The sequence below is a fragment of the Polypterus senegalus genome, chromosome 11 (assembly GCF_016835505.1).
Source record: "Polypterus senegalus isolate Bchr_013 chromosome 11, ASM1683550v1, whole genome shotgun sequence".
Classification (NCBI taxonomy): Eukaryota; Metazoa; Chordata; class Cladistia; order Polypteriformes; family Polypteridae; genus Polypterus; species Polypterus senegalus.
Window position 1 is genome coordinate 24803071 of NC_053164.1, and position 15278 is coordinate 24818348.

Sequence of the window (15278 nt, forward strand, 5' to 3'; positions counted from 1 at the left end):
TCCCCTGATCATCCTTGAGATGTTTCTGCAGCTTAATTGGAGTCCACCTTTGGTAAATTCAGTTGATTTGACATGATTTGGAAAGGCACACACCTGTCTATAGAAGGTCCCACAGTTGACAGTTCATGTCAGAGCACAAACCAAGCATGAAGTCAAAAGAATTGTCTGTAGACCTCCGAGACAGGATTGTCTCGAGGCACAAATCAGGTTACAGAAAAATTTCTGCTGCTTTGAAGGTCCCAATGAGCACAGTGGCCTTTATCATCCGCAAGTGGAAGAAGTTCGAAACCACCAGGACTCTTCCTAGAGCTGGCCGGCCATCTAAACTGAGCGATCGGGGGAGAAGGGCCTTAGTCAGGGAGGTGACCAAGAACCCGATGGTCACTCTGTCAGAGCTCCAGAGGTCCTCTGTGGAGAGAGGAGAACCTTCCAGAAGGACAACCATCTCTGCAGCAATCCACCAATCAGGCCTGTATGGTAGAGTTGCCAGACGGAAGCCACTCCTTAGTAAAAGGCACATGGCAGCCCGCCTGGAGTTTGCCAAAAGGCACCTGAAGGACTCTCAGACCATGAGAAACAAAATTCTCTGGTCTTATGAGACAAAGATTGAATTCTTTGGTGAGAATGCCAGGCGTCACGTTAGCAGGAAACCAGGCACCGCTCATCACCAGGCCAATACCATCCCTACAGTGAAGCATGGTGGTGGCAGCATCATGCTGTGGGGATGTTTTTCAGCAGCAGGAACTGGGAGACTAGTCAGGATAAAGGGAAATATGACTGCAGCAATGTACAGAGACATCCTGGATGAAAACCTGCTCCAGAGCTCTCTTGACCTCAGACTGGGGCGACAGTTCATCTTTCAGCAGGACAACGACCCTAAGCACACAGCCACGATATCAAAGAAGTGGCTTCAGGACAACTCTGTGAATGCCCTTGAGTTGCCCAGCCAGAGCCCAGACTTGAATCCAATTGAACCTCTCTGGAGAGATCTTAAAATGGCTGAGCACCGACGCTTCCCATCCAACCTGATGGAGCTTGAGAGGCGCTGCAAAGAGGAATGGGCGAAACTGGCCAAGGATAGGTGTGCCAAGCTTGTGGCATCATATTCAAAAAGACTTGAGGCTGTAATTGCTGCCAAAGGTGCATCAACAAAGTATTGAGCAACGGCTGTGAATACTTATGTACATGTGATTTCTCAGCTTTTTTATTTTTAATAAATTTGTAAAAACCACAAGTTAACTTTTTTCATGTTGTCATTATGGGGTGTTGTGTGTAGAATTCTGAGGAAAAAAATGAATTTATTCCATCTTGGAATGAGGCTGTAACATAACAAAATGTGGAAAAAGTGATGCGCTGTGAATACTTTCCGGATGCACTGTATATGTGTGTATATATATGTACATACATATACACACACACACGTTTTGTTATGTTTCAATATTTGTCCTTATGATTGAATGTTAAGCAACCTTACAACCTGTGGGTGGAAATTATTCCTTAGTCTACTAGTGAAAGTGCCAATTGCCCTGTACCATTTGCAAGTCTAAGTCTTTTCAAGTCTAAGTAATTTATTTTATGGTTTTGTTTTTATTTTACACCTTCATCTCTCACAAACTTGATGTGATACAGCAATTTTGTTGCCAGATTTTGGATTCAGATTTATCCAATCTATAAAGAACACCTCAAATTTTTGATACAATTGGCAAAAAAAAACTTCTTTGCAGATGAGTGTAACCTTTCTAAAGGTCTCAGAGAGCTCTGTTGATGCACACTTCAGCAACAAAGAATAAACCAGACTTAATGCCTGAGTTAGGTTTAAATATGACAGGTCCTCTGTAATGATGTGCGAATCATTTGCACCTGATCTGGTGCAGCTGGTTCACATGTATAGTATCTTAGGTAGTGGCACATGTAAGGTTATCCTTACTTTTTTCCACATGCAAAATTTGCATTTATGTTTATTTAAATTATACAGTGAACTACAAAATGTAAATGTGGCATTATGTTTGTTATATCACCTTTATCTATAGATACTGTTTACACGAAACGTACATCTTGATATGGCCACATTTGCTAAAAAACAAAAAACATTTCTTGGGGTGTACTGTATATACTGGTGTGTGTAAGTATAATACAGTGTAGTTGCAAATACATTGTATGTAATTATGTATATACTGTATGTTGCATGCTAAGTCATTCTCTACTTACTTTTTTGTATTTTTGTCAACTGTTCAGAAACACCATAAATGTACATACTTGACTAGAATGTAAGAACATTAGAAGTGTAAAAATCAAGAAGAAATTATTAAGTAAATCAAGCCCAGCGTCATCTAGATAATTTTAAAGAGTTGTTACAGTTTTGATCTTGCCTACATAACTTGGTAGTTTATGAGGTGTGGCTATTAAATAACAAGACTGGGCTTCTGTGGAAAGAACTGCATCACACAGGCTGGAACTGGATGGGGGGACATTGACCCTGGACAAGCATAAACAAGCCCTGCATGTTTCGATTAATTTTCCCACGCAAAAGAAAAAAACACATTAACGTGAACTAATAATGAAAATTAATCACTTCAAAAATGGGCAATTTATCATTTTGAAAGTTTTGATTAGATTGGACAAGACAGCTACCAAAAAATTTTTAAATGCCACCTGAGGTGTACTGTGAAGAATACATGTCTCATGCACATGTGTTCAAGGGGCACAAAGAATTTTTTTTATGTTGAGAGGATGACGAAGACGATAAACATCCTGGATGCCCACACACATTAAAAAACTTACAGGAATGTGCAAGAAGTCCAAGAAATCATGAAATGATTGATGACTTAAAATCGGAGTGATTGCAGAAATGGTCCATTGTCAGGCAAATTTTACTTCTTTGAACATGTTCTGGCCAAACAATTGGCCACGGTTGTGGGAAATAAGTTTCATCCTTCATCAGAACAACACATTAACCCACTCTGCAATCTCAGTGAAGTAGGCTTTGGCCTCCCTACGCACCAGACCTAGTTCCATGTAATTTTTTTTTCCAAATGTCAAGTCTGAACTCAGATCAAATACTGAGGTGAGGCAGATAATGGAGCTGCTGAGACAACTGATGAACGATAACCTGCAGCAATGCATTGATCAGAGGAAACCCAGAATGCAGCTGTATGTAGATGAAGGAAGGGAGTAATGAAAGGAAAAGGAGTTGAAATGTACGCTGTCTTCTTTAAAGTTAAGTTAAAGCATCAGTCTCATTATTTAATAGCCATACTTCAAATTAAAGTTTTAAACAACTTTCTTAGTGAAGATATACTTACAGGGTTAAATGCTAAATGCACTTCCCCTTGTTTTCCACTGGTGTCTTCAAGTATATGCTTCACAATGTAACTGAATAAATTCTGTTGGATTAACTTTCTTACTGTTCTTGAGAATTTTCAAGATTTGGATTAGGTTACTTGTTCATACACCATCTCTGATTGCCACCTAATCATATAGATTACAGATACCTGATGTCATGGTATAGTGGTACCGGGTTTATACTGACTCTGAGGGACTCTTTCTGTGCATTTCAATGTACAACACTATACTGCACTTTGTACTCTCCATACGCATTTATTCTTGTGTGGACAATTCTTGATCCTTCTCAAATTTCTTTTTATGACTTCTTTTCTCTCCCTATATATATATATATATATATATATATATATATATATATATTTTTTTTTTTCTTTCTTACTTTTCTTTCTTTTTTTTTTATACAGGTGTCCCTGGTGAGCCTTTACCAGTGGACAGCGAGAAAGATATCTTTGACTACATCGAGTGGAAATATCGAGAGCCCAAAGACCGCAGCGAGTGACAACTGATGAACAGCAAACTTTTTGTGTGTGAAAGTGTGTTTGTGTTTTTAATGAGCATAACTTAAAAGCTTCTTTTTTTTAAAAAAAAAAAAAAAGGCCTGGCTTTTGTACAAAAGGTTTTTAGAGACTTCTGTATTTTTTTTTCTTTTTAATTTATAATGACCAGGACTTCTTCCTATACCTCCTTTTAAGTAAAGTGTTAATTTATAATATATGCAGACAGCAACAAACTAGAAATATGTAACCTCTGTATGAGAGAGCAGTCACCATGAATCATGTTATCTAGTGACTAGAGATCATGGAGAGGGTACCCTGGTCTAAGGGAATGAATGAATTGCTGAAAACTGGAGGCAGTCTGACATCATGGGTTTACAACTTTACTTGATATATGGCATCATTTGGATGAACACAGCTACTTTTACATTGTAAGTGTGAAGTGTGTAGAAAATGTATAAAATACAAAAAATAAATACAGATCAAATTTTATTATGTTTTACTTTTATTGAAAAAGAAAGATTTAACATAAAAATATACATTTAATTATTCTGGTTGTAAAATTCAGAGCTTTTAAGAGGAGGCATTGAAAGACTAAGCTGAAAGATAAAGGTGGTGATAGCAATATACAGTTTTTATTCTGTTAAAAACACAAAGGAAAAACAAAACTATGGAAATGTTAATATTTCTGTCATTGTCTTTACTTGTGCCTCCAGAAAAAAAGTGGCTTGACCTTCTTATCTTCACCTTGCAGGACCTGCAGTATGGCATGCCAGTATCTTAACTTTCCCCTGTTTTTTCTACTATCGGATCGGATGGTGTCTGCTATTCTTTATTCCACCTTCTTGCAATCTCGCCTTATGCATCACTCAGTACTTAACAGTGCCTTGTGTTTTCTTTCGCACTGACAGTGAATAGGGATGAGCTACTTCTAGTATGAAATGGCCAATATTTAATTTTAGAGGTACGGCCATTTTTAAGTATCTATATAATATCTTATATTTTAGTTCTTCCTACATTTTTGAAACTCTGTATGAAAGACTTAAGATTTTAAGTAAATATGTTAAGTAACTCACTTTAATTTTATTTTCTAATGAGCAGATTACGTAATCTTGTACTAAACTTGTACATATGTGTAGCAGCTGCCAATACAACTAGAGAATGGGAAGTGAACGTCAAGTCTGTTGTGAATGTTATTGTATAGGTTTTTGGTTCTGGGCACAGCCTCTCCAGAGTTTGTCTTAAATGCTTATCTATAAATATTAAAAAGACTATTTGCCTTGCAGTGCTGGTGGTAGAGCTTCTTTGAATGGATTCTGTTTTATGATCCACAATTGAATTATTATTATTTTTTTTTTTTGTTCTCTGTCACACCACCAGCACTGTCAACTCAGCCTTTGACATAACTCCATAGCTAAACTTTGGCTTCCTTAGCACTTAAAAGTTCAGTTGAATCAAACCGCTGAATACATTTGTTACAAACCAAGAACATTTCCATCTTTTGAAGAAAGTAAACGTTCTTAAACAATGAAAAGTCTAAAACAATAGGTTAATGCAATGGGAAGATTTTTCACTTCACACTTATTTGGGCCCAATTTATGGTAAAGGCCTGGATAAGTGTGTAACTTTCATGTGTTCAAGAGGATTTCCTTCTAGGACATAATATTTTTTTTTTTTATGGGTGGCCCAACTGTTATTGTGAATATGCAGTAGTGCTTGCATGAACTGATTGATGTTATTTACAGTGTCTTACTCTACTAAGTGCCATTTGGTTGTGGGTTAAGCTTTTCCCCAATTGGAATCGTGTAAATGAGCCATTAATTTGAACTAGTGGAGAGATGAATATTTAAACAGTTTGAGATATTTTGATTAAAATGCCATTGTAGTGATTGTTCATTCATTAGAAGCGGCGTCCTTCACAAGAAGTGAATATGAGGGATGATTGGACCTTTTAGTAGACTCCTGGCAGCAGTATCAAAATGACTGGTGAATAAAGTCTTCTGATGATGACCCCTTAGACAGGGGCACAGGGTATGTCCTTTCAGTGTCTCCGCTTCCTTTTAAGTTTTTTTGAGCTGCTGCCAGCTTCCTTTTTTGTGGAACCTTCTAAGGGCCGCAGGCACACTCGAAGTCGAGAATTTTGTTTGTCTTTGTTGTCACTCTGAAGTCGACAGCTGAGGCCAGGGCTACACTCACAGCGCTGAAACAGCTCATGGCTCTGGGGGACCTCTTTTCGTCCCCGTTTAGAGCACACCTCTCCCTCCTTGGGCATGCGCTTGCAAATCTTGTCCCAGAAATGGCGTGCACAGCACAATCCAGGTGCACAATCTGAGGTCCGTAGGCAGTTGTCACCTTCCTGTCCTACATTAAGACAAAAAACAAACGGGAAATCTCTTACTTTTTTCCATACTGTAATGGTTAGAGAATGAACTTCCACCCAACCCTTCACTTTTTGAGCCTGCTTTATATACTTTAATATGAAGTAGATTCCTAGGCTGTACTGGCAGCAGCAGATACCAGACTGTAGTAAACTCTAACAGTACACTAGTCCTTCACAGGGCACACAGCCATATAGTGCCAGTAGGGAGTTGTCAGTTTATCTAACCATTTCTCATGGTACTGTGTAAAGACACTGGCATCTCTGGGGGGCAAAAAAAGAAAGCTCCCTAGCCATGAATCAAACTAGTATTATGTAGTAAGAAGCAGTAATGCACTGTGCTGTCCAGCACCATGTCATATTTGATTTATGGTGTTATTTGCTTTATTCTTAAATTAAACGTCTTTTTAACATAACATAAACAACCAACTTACAGCTACTGTACATTCATTGGTCTACCTCTGAGGGCTTTTAAAAGCCTGCAAACAACAGGGAATTATGCTGTCAAAGTACATTGCACCTTAATTACATTTGGCATCACGTAGATCCAAACACTTTTTTCTGTCCAATTTGTTAAGAGAAGGTTTGTTTAAAAAAAAAAAAAAGAAAGAAAGAAAGAAACACAATATAAGAGGCCTAATTGACTGTGGAGCCAAATCGAAACACCCTTCTGGGCACCAGTCCAAATCTTAAAGTTTAGCTTGGGCTTACTACAATGTTGACTTTATTGCACATTATTAGCACAAAATTAACATTTTAAAGTTTTTGCCATAAGAAGCCTGGTTTCTGGTATCATGCATTTAACAGAAAACTGGAAATAAAAAATGAACAAAAGCAAAGACAAGGAGTAGGGTTGTGGTGAGCAGGGTTTATCAACAGTACTGTCTACACTAGGGATAGAAGCAAAAAGTGTTTAGGTGATTTGAAGATGGAAACTGTTAAGGAAATTCGAAAACTGGTAGCACCTAACCTACACAAACATAAGAGTGCGCTTTACAGAGTTAATAAGGAAATTCAAAAACTGGTAGCACCTAACCTACACAAACATAAGAGTGCGCTTTACAGAGTTAATAAGGAAATTCGAAAACTGGTAGCACCTAACCTACACAAACATAAGAGTGCGCTTTACAGAGTTAAAGATTTTAAAATAGCTGCATTGTCAAGTTGTATATGGATACAGTAAATCAAAATGGCACAACTAAACAAAGTGTTATAAATAGCACCCTCCAACAGACCAGGAAATCCTCCCTCATCTTTAACGTTCAATCTGTATGCACCTCTAAATACAACACGTATCCTAACACTGGCACGAAAGCAACAGTGAGGTTACATTCAGGCAATAATCAAATAACTGAAAGAAAGTTTGAGACTGAGCCACTCGATTAGGATCATGTGCAGTAGAACCACACTAAAAAAGTGTCCGATATTTTTTTTTTTTTTTTTTTTTTTTAGATTCATGACACAATATTGTGAGTATAGTGAGCAATATTTATCATCCTATATAGCAGTTGTCAATGTCTGTGAGCTCTTTCTGCTTTAACAGTGGACTTGACTTGGGACTGGCTGCTCACTCAGGCAAGTTGGTGGTGCACAAAACAGTTTGTTGATCCACCTTTTATACTTTTTAAAATAAAATGACTAGTTTTTATAAAATATTTTGTTCTAAAACTAAAGTATTTGCACTCATAGGTTGCTCTTTCTCTCTCATTCCTGGCGGAGTTTCAACAGGGACACCCTTCTCCAACTCCAGCTGTAAGTGTCTAGTAGCCCAAGTGTATTTTGTGTTAAGTGCTTTAATTTTCTTTTATAGACTTAATATGAATCTGCACTTAAATAGACTGAATTTAAAACTCTACATTCTTCTTAACTAATAAAAAGGCATTGGTGTTGCAATTCAAGTAGCAATTTAAGAAAATTATATTAAGTGACTTGTTTTGTTTTATGGGTTTAGTTTTTAGCTTCTCATATTTTGGCAAACTGCTACAATTACTTATGATTACCCAAGTTTTGTGTACAGTATTAACATTTGTTATGATTTCATGTTTTAATTTACATATTAAATAAACAAATCTCACATATTCTTTCTTCCTGGAATGATAAACTTAAGTGTAGACCTTTATTACTCGGGTCACTTGCTTCTTAACTTTTGCTGTATTGGGAGATGAGTGCACTTGTGTGTAAACTTCAAAATGGTGTGCTCTGCACTGGGTAAATAGGTCTTGTCTAGTTTAATAAGGTTTACCCCAAACCCCTGTCCAATTCCTTTTCATTTTCTTCCCTTTTTTAAACACGTTGATAAGATACTGAAGTGTTGAATCCATCAAGTGAGTCAATAGGCAGCCTCTTCATGTTTGCTATGCTTCTGTCTTCTGGCATGGAGCAAGCAAGAGACAGAGAGCACACAAATAAGAAAGAGAGAAAGGCATCCCAATAAAAAACAGAAAAACGCATGCTGCACATTCGTAACCTCCCCTCCAAACGTTTAAGCATAAAACAAGAAATAAATAGCGGTGCCTTTTTGTGCTCAGCTTAATATGCAAAAAATTTGAAAAATAAATCTCTGAATTTTGAGCTGCTGTGATTTGAAATTAAATTCAGAATTCTGTGTAAATATTTACACATTTCTGCTTCTTTATATTAATGTTTAAAAAAAAATTCCTTGGACATTCACATCCCCAGTCTACGCCAGGTGCAAGGCAGGGACCAGGACTAGGTGGGACGTCAGCCCCCTCACATGGTATGTGCGGGCGTACAACGACATGTGGCGTGTTGTAGTGGCTAAGGGTTTGGACTGTAAACACCAAGGTTGCTGGTTTATTCTCTGTCTCTTATTCACCGTGTGACACTGAGCATGTCACTTAAAGTATTTGTGTTTCAAATGCAAAGAAAGAGTTGTACGTATGCTCAGTTAAATATATATAAATAAAGACTTAAGTCATTTGGATGTCTGTTTGTTTGTTCACTATTGTTATATTGGAGAGCAGAGTTATAACAGGAGGGTGGTGCTGAAATGGACATGTCCATCGGGCAAGAGGAGTGTGCTATGGCTGATGGAGGCCATCATCATCATCAGCAGTTTTCTACTGGCCAAAGCATAATCTCAAAGACCACAGGTACATACCCGGTTTTCTTTTCAAGAAGATTGGAAAAGATGTATTGTCTTTCAGGATTATAGCTTTTGTCTAATAGTATATTTTTTTGTCACATTGAGGGTTGTATTTAGCCATGATGCATTTCTTAAAAAAATAAGTTTCTGCCTATTTATTTATACCGGCAATACTTGGTACTTTGGCTAGTATAACATAATAATAAAAACACCTACTTAGAGTCGCTAATTTACCTCGCAAATTTTGTGAACATGGAAGGAACATAAACTGCTCAAAAAAATTAAAGGAACACTTTGAAAACACATCAGATCTCAATGGGAAAAAGAAATCCTCCTGGATATCTATACTGATATAGACTGGGTAATGTGTTAGGAACGAAAGGATGCCACATCATTTGATGGAAATGAAAATGATCAACCTACAGAGCCCTGAATTCAAAGACGCCCCAAAAATCAGAGTGAAAAAATTATGTGGCAGGCTAGTCCATTTTGCCAAAATTTAATTGCAGCAACTCAAAATTGTACGCAGCACTTTGTATGGCCCCTGTGTTCTTGTATACATGCCTGACAACATCGGTGCATGCTTCTAATGAGATGACAGATGGTGTTGTGGGGGATCTCCTCCCAGATCTGGACCAGGGCATCACTGAGCTCCTGGACAGTCTGAGGTGCAACCTGGTGGCATTGGATGGACCAAAACATAATGTCCCAGAGGTGTTCTATTGGATTTAGGTCAGGAAAGTGTGGTGGCCAGTCAATGGTATCAATTCCTTCATCCTCCAGGAACTGCCTGCATACTCTCACCACATGAGGCCAGGAATTGTTGTGCACCAGGAGCCACTGTACCAGCATAGGGTCTGACAATGGGTCCAAGGATTTCATCCTGATACCTAATGGCAGCCAAGGTGCCTTTGTCAAGCCTGTAGCGGTCTGTGTGACCCTCCATGGATATGCCTCCCCAGACAATCATTAACCCACCACCAAACTGCTCATGCTGAATGATGTTACAGGCAGCATAATGTTCTCCATGGCTTCTCCAGACCCTTTCACTTCTGTCACGTGCTCAGGGTGAACCTGCTCTCATCTGTAAAAGCACAGGGCACCAGTGGTGCATCTGCCAATTCTGGTATTCTATGGCGAATGCCAATCGAGCTGCATGCTGCTGGGCAGTGAGCTCAGGGCCCATTAGAGGACATGGGGCCCTTGGGTCACCCTCATGAAGTCTTTCTGGTTGTTTGGTCAGAGACATTCACACCAGTGGCCTGCTGGAGGTCATTTTGTAGGGCTCTGGCAGTGCTCATCCTGTTCCTCCTTGCCCAAAGGAGCAGATACTGGTCCTGCTGATGGGTTATGGACCTTCTATGGCCCTCTCCAGCTCTCCTAGAGTAACTGCTTGTCTCCTAGAATCTCCTCCATGCCCTTGAGACTGTGCAGGGAGACACAGCAAACCTTCTGGCAATGACACGTATTGATGTGCCATCCTGGAGAAGTTGGACTACCTGTGCAACCTCTGTAGGGTCCAGGTATCGCCTCATGCTACCAGTAGTGACACTGACTGTAGCCAAATGCAAAACTAGTGAAGAAACAGTCAGAAAAGATGAGGAGGGAAAAATGTCAGTGGCCTCCACCTGTTAAACCATTCCTGTTTTGGGGGTCATCTCATTGTTGCCCCTCTAGTGCATCTGTTGTTAATTTCATTAACACCACAGCAGCTGAAACTGATTAACAACCCCCTCTGCTACTTAACTGACCAGATTAATATCCCATAAGTTTCATTTTCTTTATGCTATACTCTGATTAAAAAGTGTTCCTTTAATTCTTTTGAGCAGTATATATATAGGCATTGGGTGAACAAACGTACTCCACATAGATGTTGTCTAGTCTGGAAATTCAGGGGGCAAGGAGCCATGCCGAGGCTAGGGTCAGTGTCAGATCTGCTTCAAGAAACATCTCTTCCTAGAGTTTCCTTGAGTGTAAATCTTTGGTGATAAAGGAAGAGACTCCCATCTCAAACCTTCCATGGAAGCTGGGCACCCTGATATTGGGGCATGGCTTATAGTCCATGTTCCCAGTTGACCACAACAACCCTACAATCTCTTGTGCTATGACGGCAGTAAACATGTGATCCTTGTCCAGCACTGTGGGGTTTTTCTCCTCCAAAATATATTTAATTTATCTGGCATGCATGTATAAAGCTACTGTGTTACTGTGAACATTTCTAGCAGGTCTCAATGTCCCAAATTTCTCAAATCTGCCAGTAAAACTTACTCACCAGATGAGAGCACCAGTTCGAGTTTCAGAATGCAGAAGCTTTTTGAAGTTATAGGAGGTGGATACATTCATATGTCCAGGAAGGTGTGGAGCATGGCATTAGACAGACTTCAATCACACGTGACGATGCTGATGGCAAGGCCGTGCGAGAATCGTTAAAAGCTGACCAACAGTGGGCATGAAAGGAGCTGGTAATGGAGATTAATAAGTTGCATGTGTAGCAGTGTCAAAAGCTATACAATCTTCCAGACATTTGGTTGTTTTATTGGCCTGTCTTATATTGAAGGAATAAACGTACAGAGGGACACATCTTAGTTGAACATCCAGAGAACAGCAGTTACCAATAATTATAGTATGAGCTTCATACAAGTATGACTTGGTGTTTCGCTGTCCTTTACAGATCGTGGTGCCACAGTGCCTTGGTGGTTGTGTCACAAGAGGAAAATATATAAACATGCCAAACCTTTTAAAAGTTTGCGAAAATAAAAACTGCCTCCATTACACTGTTTTAAAAATAACATCTACGCTGCTGCATGTTTTAATACTTTTTTTAAATCATTAAACTGCTCATTTGCCTTATTCACAAAGGAATGGCATCCTGTAAATAAAACACTTGGGCGTTCTTAGTGGACCCTTGAAGTCCACTGCTCATGACCCAACATTAATGATTGAGACTTATTGAAGGAGACTTTAATTACATTTAAAATCCCAAAGAGATTCATGATATGTAATGGAAAAAATACAGATACTCTCAGTTCAATTCCAAGAGGTTGCTACAGAACAAACTGACATTGAAAATGTGTTGCATATCTTTAAAGTACTGGGTGCAGGGAAGGAACCCACCCTGGCTGAGGTGGAGGTCCATCTGAGGGCATGCTTACTCATATACTCCCCCAAAATCATGCAGCACCAGTTATGTTACTGGGAAGTGGGAGGAAAAACTTGGTACTAGTATGAGTGAGCACTATAACTGACTTGGTGTTCCAGCTGGCATTGGTTCTTCCCTCGCATCCAATGCTACGTGATTAGAGTCCACCCACCCCTAACTCTGCACCTACCGGTGGTTTTAGAAAATAATTCATGGTATCAGAGCCCAAATTGTGTGTAAAGTCGCTATATATGCAATGATCTACATCCATGTAACTATTCATTTATTTGGAAATAGTAAAAGCAGTATAAATGTATCACGTTATTTTTTGCATACCTTTTCATCAAAACAGTTTCAAGTGATTATTAGAGACCAACTTCATATTAGCACTGTTGCCTAACCGATCCAGAAAACTGGACTTGAGGCCCATCCTGATAACTGCCTTTAGGAAGTGTACACTTCATCCCATTGTCTACGAGTTTATTTTTTTTCCTTTTTTTGTTTAGAATGTGCAGCTTTTCTTGTGTATTCAAAAGACATGCAGGTTAGTTTTACTGGTGACTCTAAATCAGTCTGAGTGTACACTGGGTGTGCTTTGAGTGTGCCTTGTGATGGACTAGTGCTCTTGATATCCAGTGCTGCCAGGAAAGTCCTTGGCCAACCTTAAATGGTAACACCTAGATTAAGGAAGTACAGAAAATTAACAGAAGGTTTATATTACTGTACTGGGGGCTTGGCCCCCTGCTCGCTTTGCTCACCAACCCCTGGGCCGGCGCTACACGGTATCCTCTTTGCGGTTCAGCCACTCGCGTATAGGGAAGCGGATGTACAATTTAAACGGCTTTTTATTTTCACTAGGCTGACCCGCCTTTTAAGTTGACCACTTCTTAAGGCAATTCAATATGTAGATCAATTTGATATTTTATACAAACTTATTAATTTGGTTATATTGCATTTGAGCAGTATTACTTTAATACTCGTAGTTTGTTATTTTTGTGATGAAATTTAAACTTTTTTTCTATATTGAGGTCGCCCTTTTGAATCCCCCTGATATTTACTACGCGGTGAGGCATTTGTACTCCATCAACATTAATTATTTCCAGAGACATAATTTTGTCTATTTTTCCAGCGCATCACTCACAAAAGCAAGGGAACGATGGGAGCACCAGAACTCTGCTCACATCATGTCGCTTCGTACCACAAGCTGCAAGTAGTAAGTCTGTGATAAGCGGAATACCGCTACGCTTTCCACTCACGGGACGGAAGGACAATCCCGACCGCTTTAATAGAGTAAGAAAGAAGAAGAAAATATCGCACAGTCTGGAGTAGAAAATCATCTGTTACCTAGAAAAACGAAACTACAAATCCCATCGTGCATTGCAAAATGGACAGGGCGTGTGTGAAACTCTGCGCCTGCGTAGCACTCACAGGACGGAAGGACAATCCCAACCGCTTTTATATAGAAGGATGGGAATTATTACATATGCATAATAGAACTAACTATTTTACATTACAGCAAGTAATTAACCGTATTAAAAAATAGTAAAACACAATAATATGAAAGTAAATGGTTTCATGTTGCATTAGAGATATCTGTTGTGTTATACGATTTTGTTCTGTTTGGCTTTGAAATTAACATGCAAATACTTTTTAAACTAACACTTTTACTGTAAAACTTCAGTAAAAACTTTTTCAAAAAAAATTTTGGTCAATATCTCATTGAATTTTGATTCTGTGTTTTGACTTGCATCTTGATAATGCAACATATAACTGCCCGTGAGTGAATTTAGTTTCTTTCTCTCTAATAAATAAACTGACTTTTTCGAATGTTTGTCTCTGTAATTTAATTTTCTTTACAAAAGCAATTCTAACGGGAAACAGTTAATGTTTTAATACGAATGGCATATCAAGATCTCCTTTGGTGTCTAATGTTATCCACAGGAGATGTGTTACATTACCTTTCTTGGTTACATCCTTCTTTCAAGAGTAATTCTGCCGGTGGAAGACCGGACGGTGTTAACAGTTGTAGTTATTCTTCGTGATATTGTAAGTTGATGTTTTCATCTTCTGCACCATCACCACCAACTGTTTCAGCATAGTCTATTGATACACATTTAACCAATTTGCCGTGTAACCGATAGTCAATTTTCGCGTTCATTCGTTTGATTTCATCGTTTCTTGGTGCTAGGATTGCCCGTGTACTCACTTCTTCTGTTGATAATTGAAGAGCTGAGTTGCACAATCAGCTAAGTACAGGAGACAACTTTTTGTGAAAAGGAGAAAAATAATTTTGAAGTATTTGAAATGATATTTTTAAAATTCTTTTTGAAGAATGTTGGTTGCTACATTACTGAAGGTCAATTTCTGGACATCTCAGAAATCTAAATATTTTACATTTTTGTAAAAAATAGGAAAAAAACATACTTAGCAGGTTTTGCCGCTAAATCAATGCTATTCCATAAACCTATAAGTAGAAACTTTCATCAAAAGTGCTCTGGATCTTGAAATATTTTTATTATATAACAAAAGAAATTCAGAGCTTTTAGTCTCTAAACTATTTAGCTATAAAGTAATGCTAAAAGTCATGAATTCCTGTTAAGCATTGTTGAAGTAGTAAATTAAACAAGTTATAAGCAATCTCTAGAATGTCAATATTCTACATCGTCTTCATCATATATTTCACTATCACTGTCTGCCATTGGTTTAGTGTTTTTGTTGGCTGTTCCAATGATTGGGAGGTAGAACTCTTTAACTTTTTCTGATTGCGGATTGTCCATATTGACTCCCATTTTGCTAAGCAACATTTCGACATCCTTTGCT

General features: G+C 38.6%; 2 protein-coding genes across 2 annotated transcripts in view; one reads left to right on the forward strand and one right to left on the reverse strand.

Moving 5' to 3' along the window:
• Positions 1–4328, forward strand: part of polb (polymerase (DNA directed), beta) — a 62923-nt gene extending 58595 nt beyond the window's left edge. Inside the window, exon 14 of the mRNA XM_039768178.1 lies at positions 3747–4328. Within this exon, the coding sequence (XP_039624112.1) occupies positions 3747–3841 (95 nt within the window). The 3' untranslated portion in view covers positions 3842–4328. The remainder of the gene's footprint in view (positions 1–3746) is intronic.
• A 48-nt stretch (positions 4329–4376) lies between these two features.
• Positions 4377–15278, reverse strand: part of LOC120538746 (dickkopf-related protein 4-like) — a 37467-nt gene continuing 26565 nt past the window's right edge. Inside the window, exon 4 of the mRNA XM_039768179.1 lies at positions 4377–6197. Coding sequence (XP_039624113.1) covers positions 5878–6197 — 320 coding nt within the window. The 3' untranslated portion in view covers positions 4377–5877. The remainder of the gene's footprint in view (positions 6198–15278) is intronic.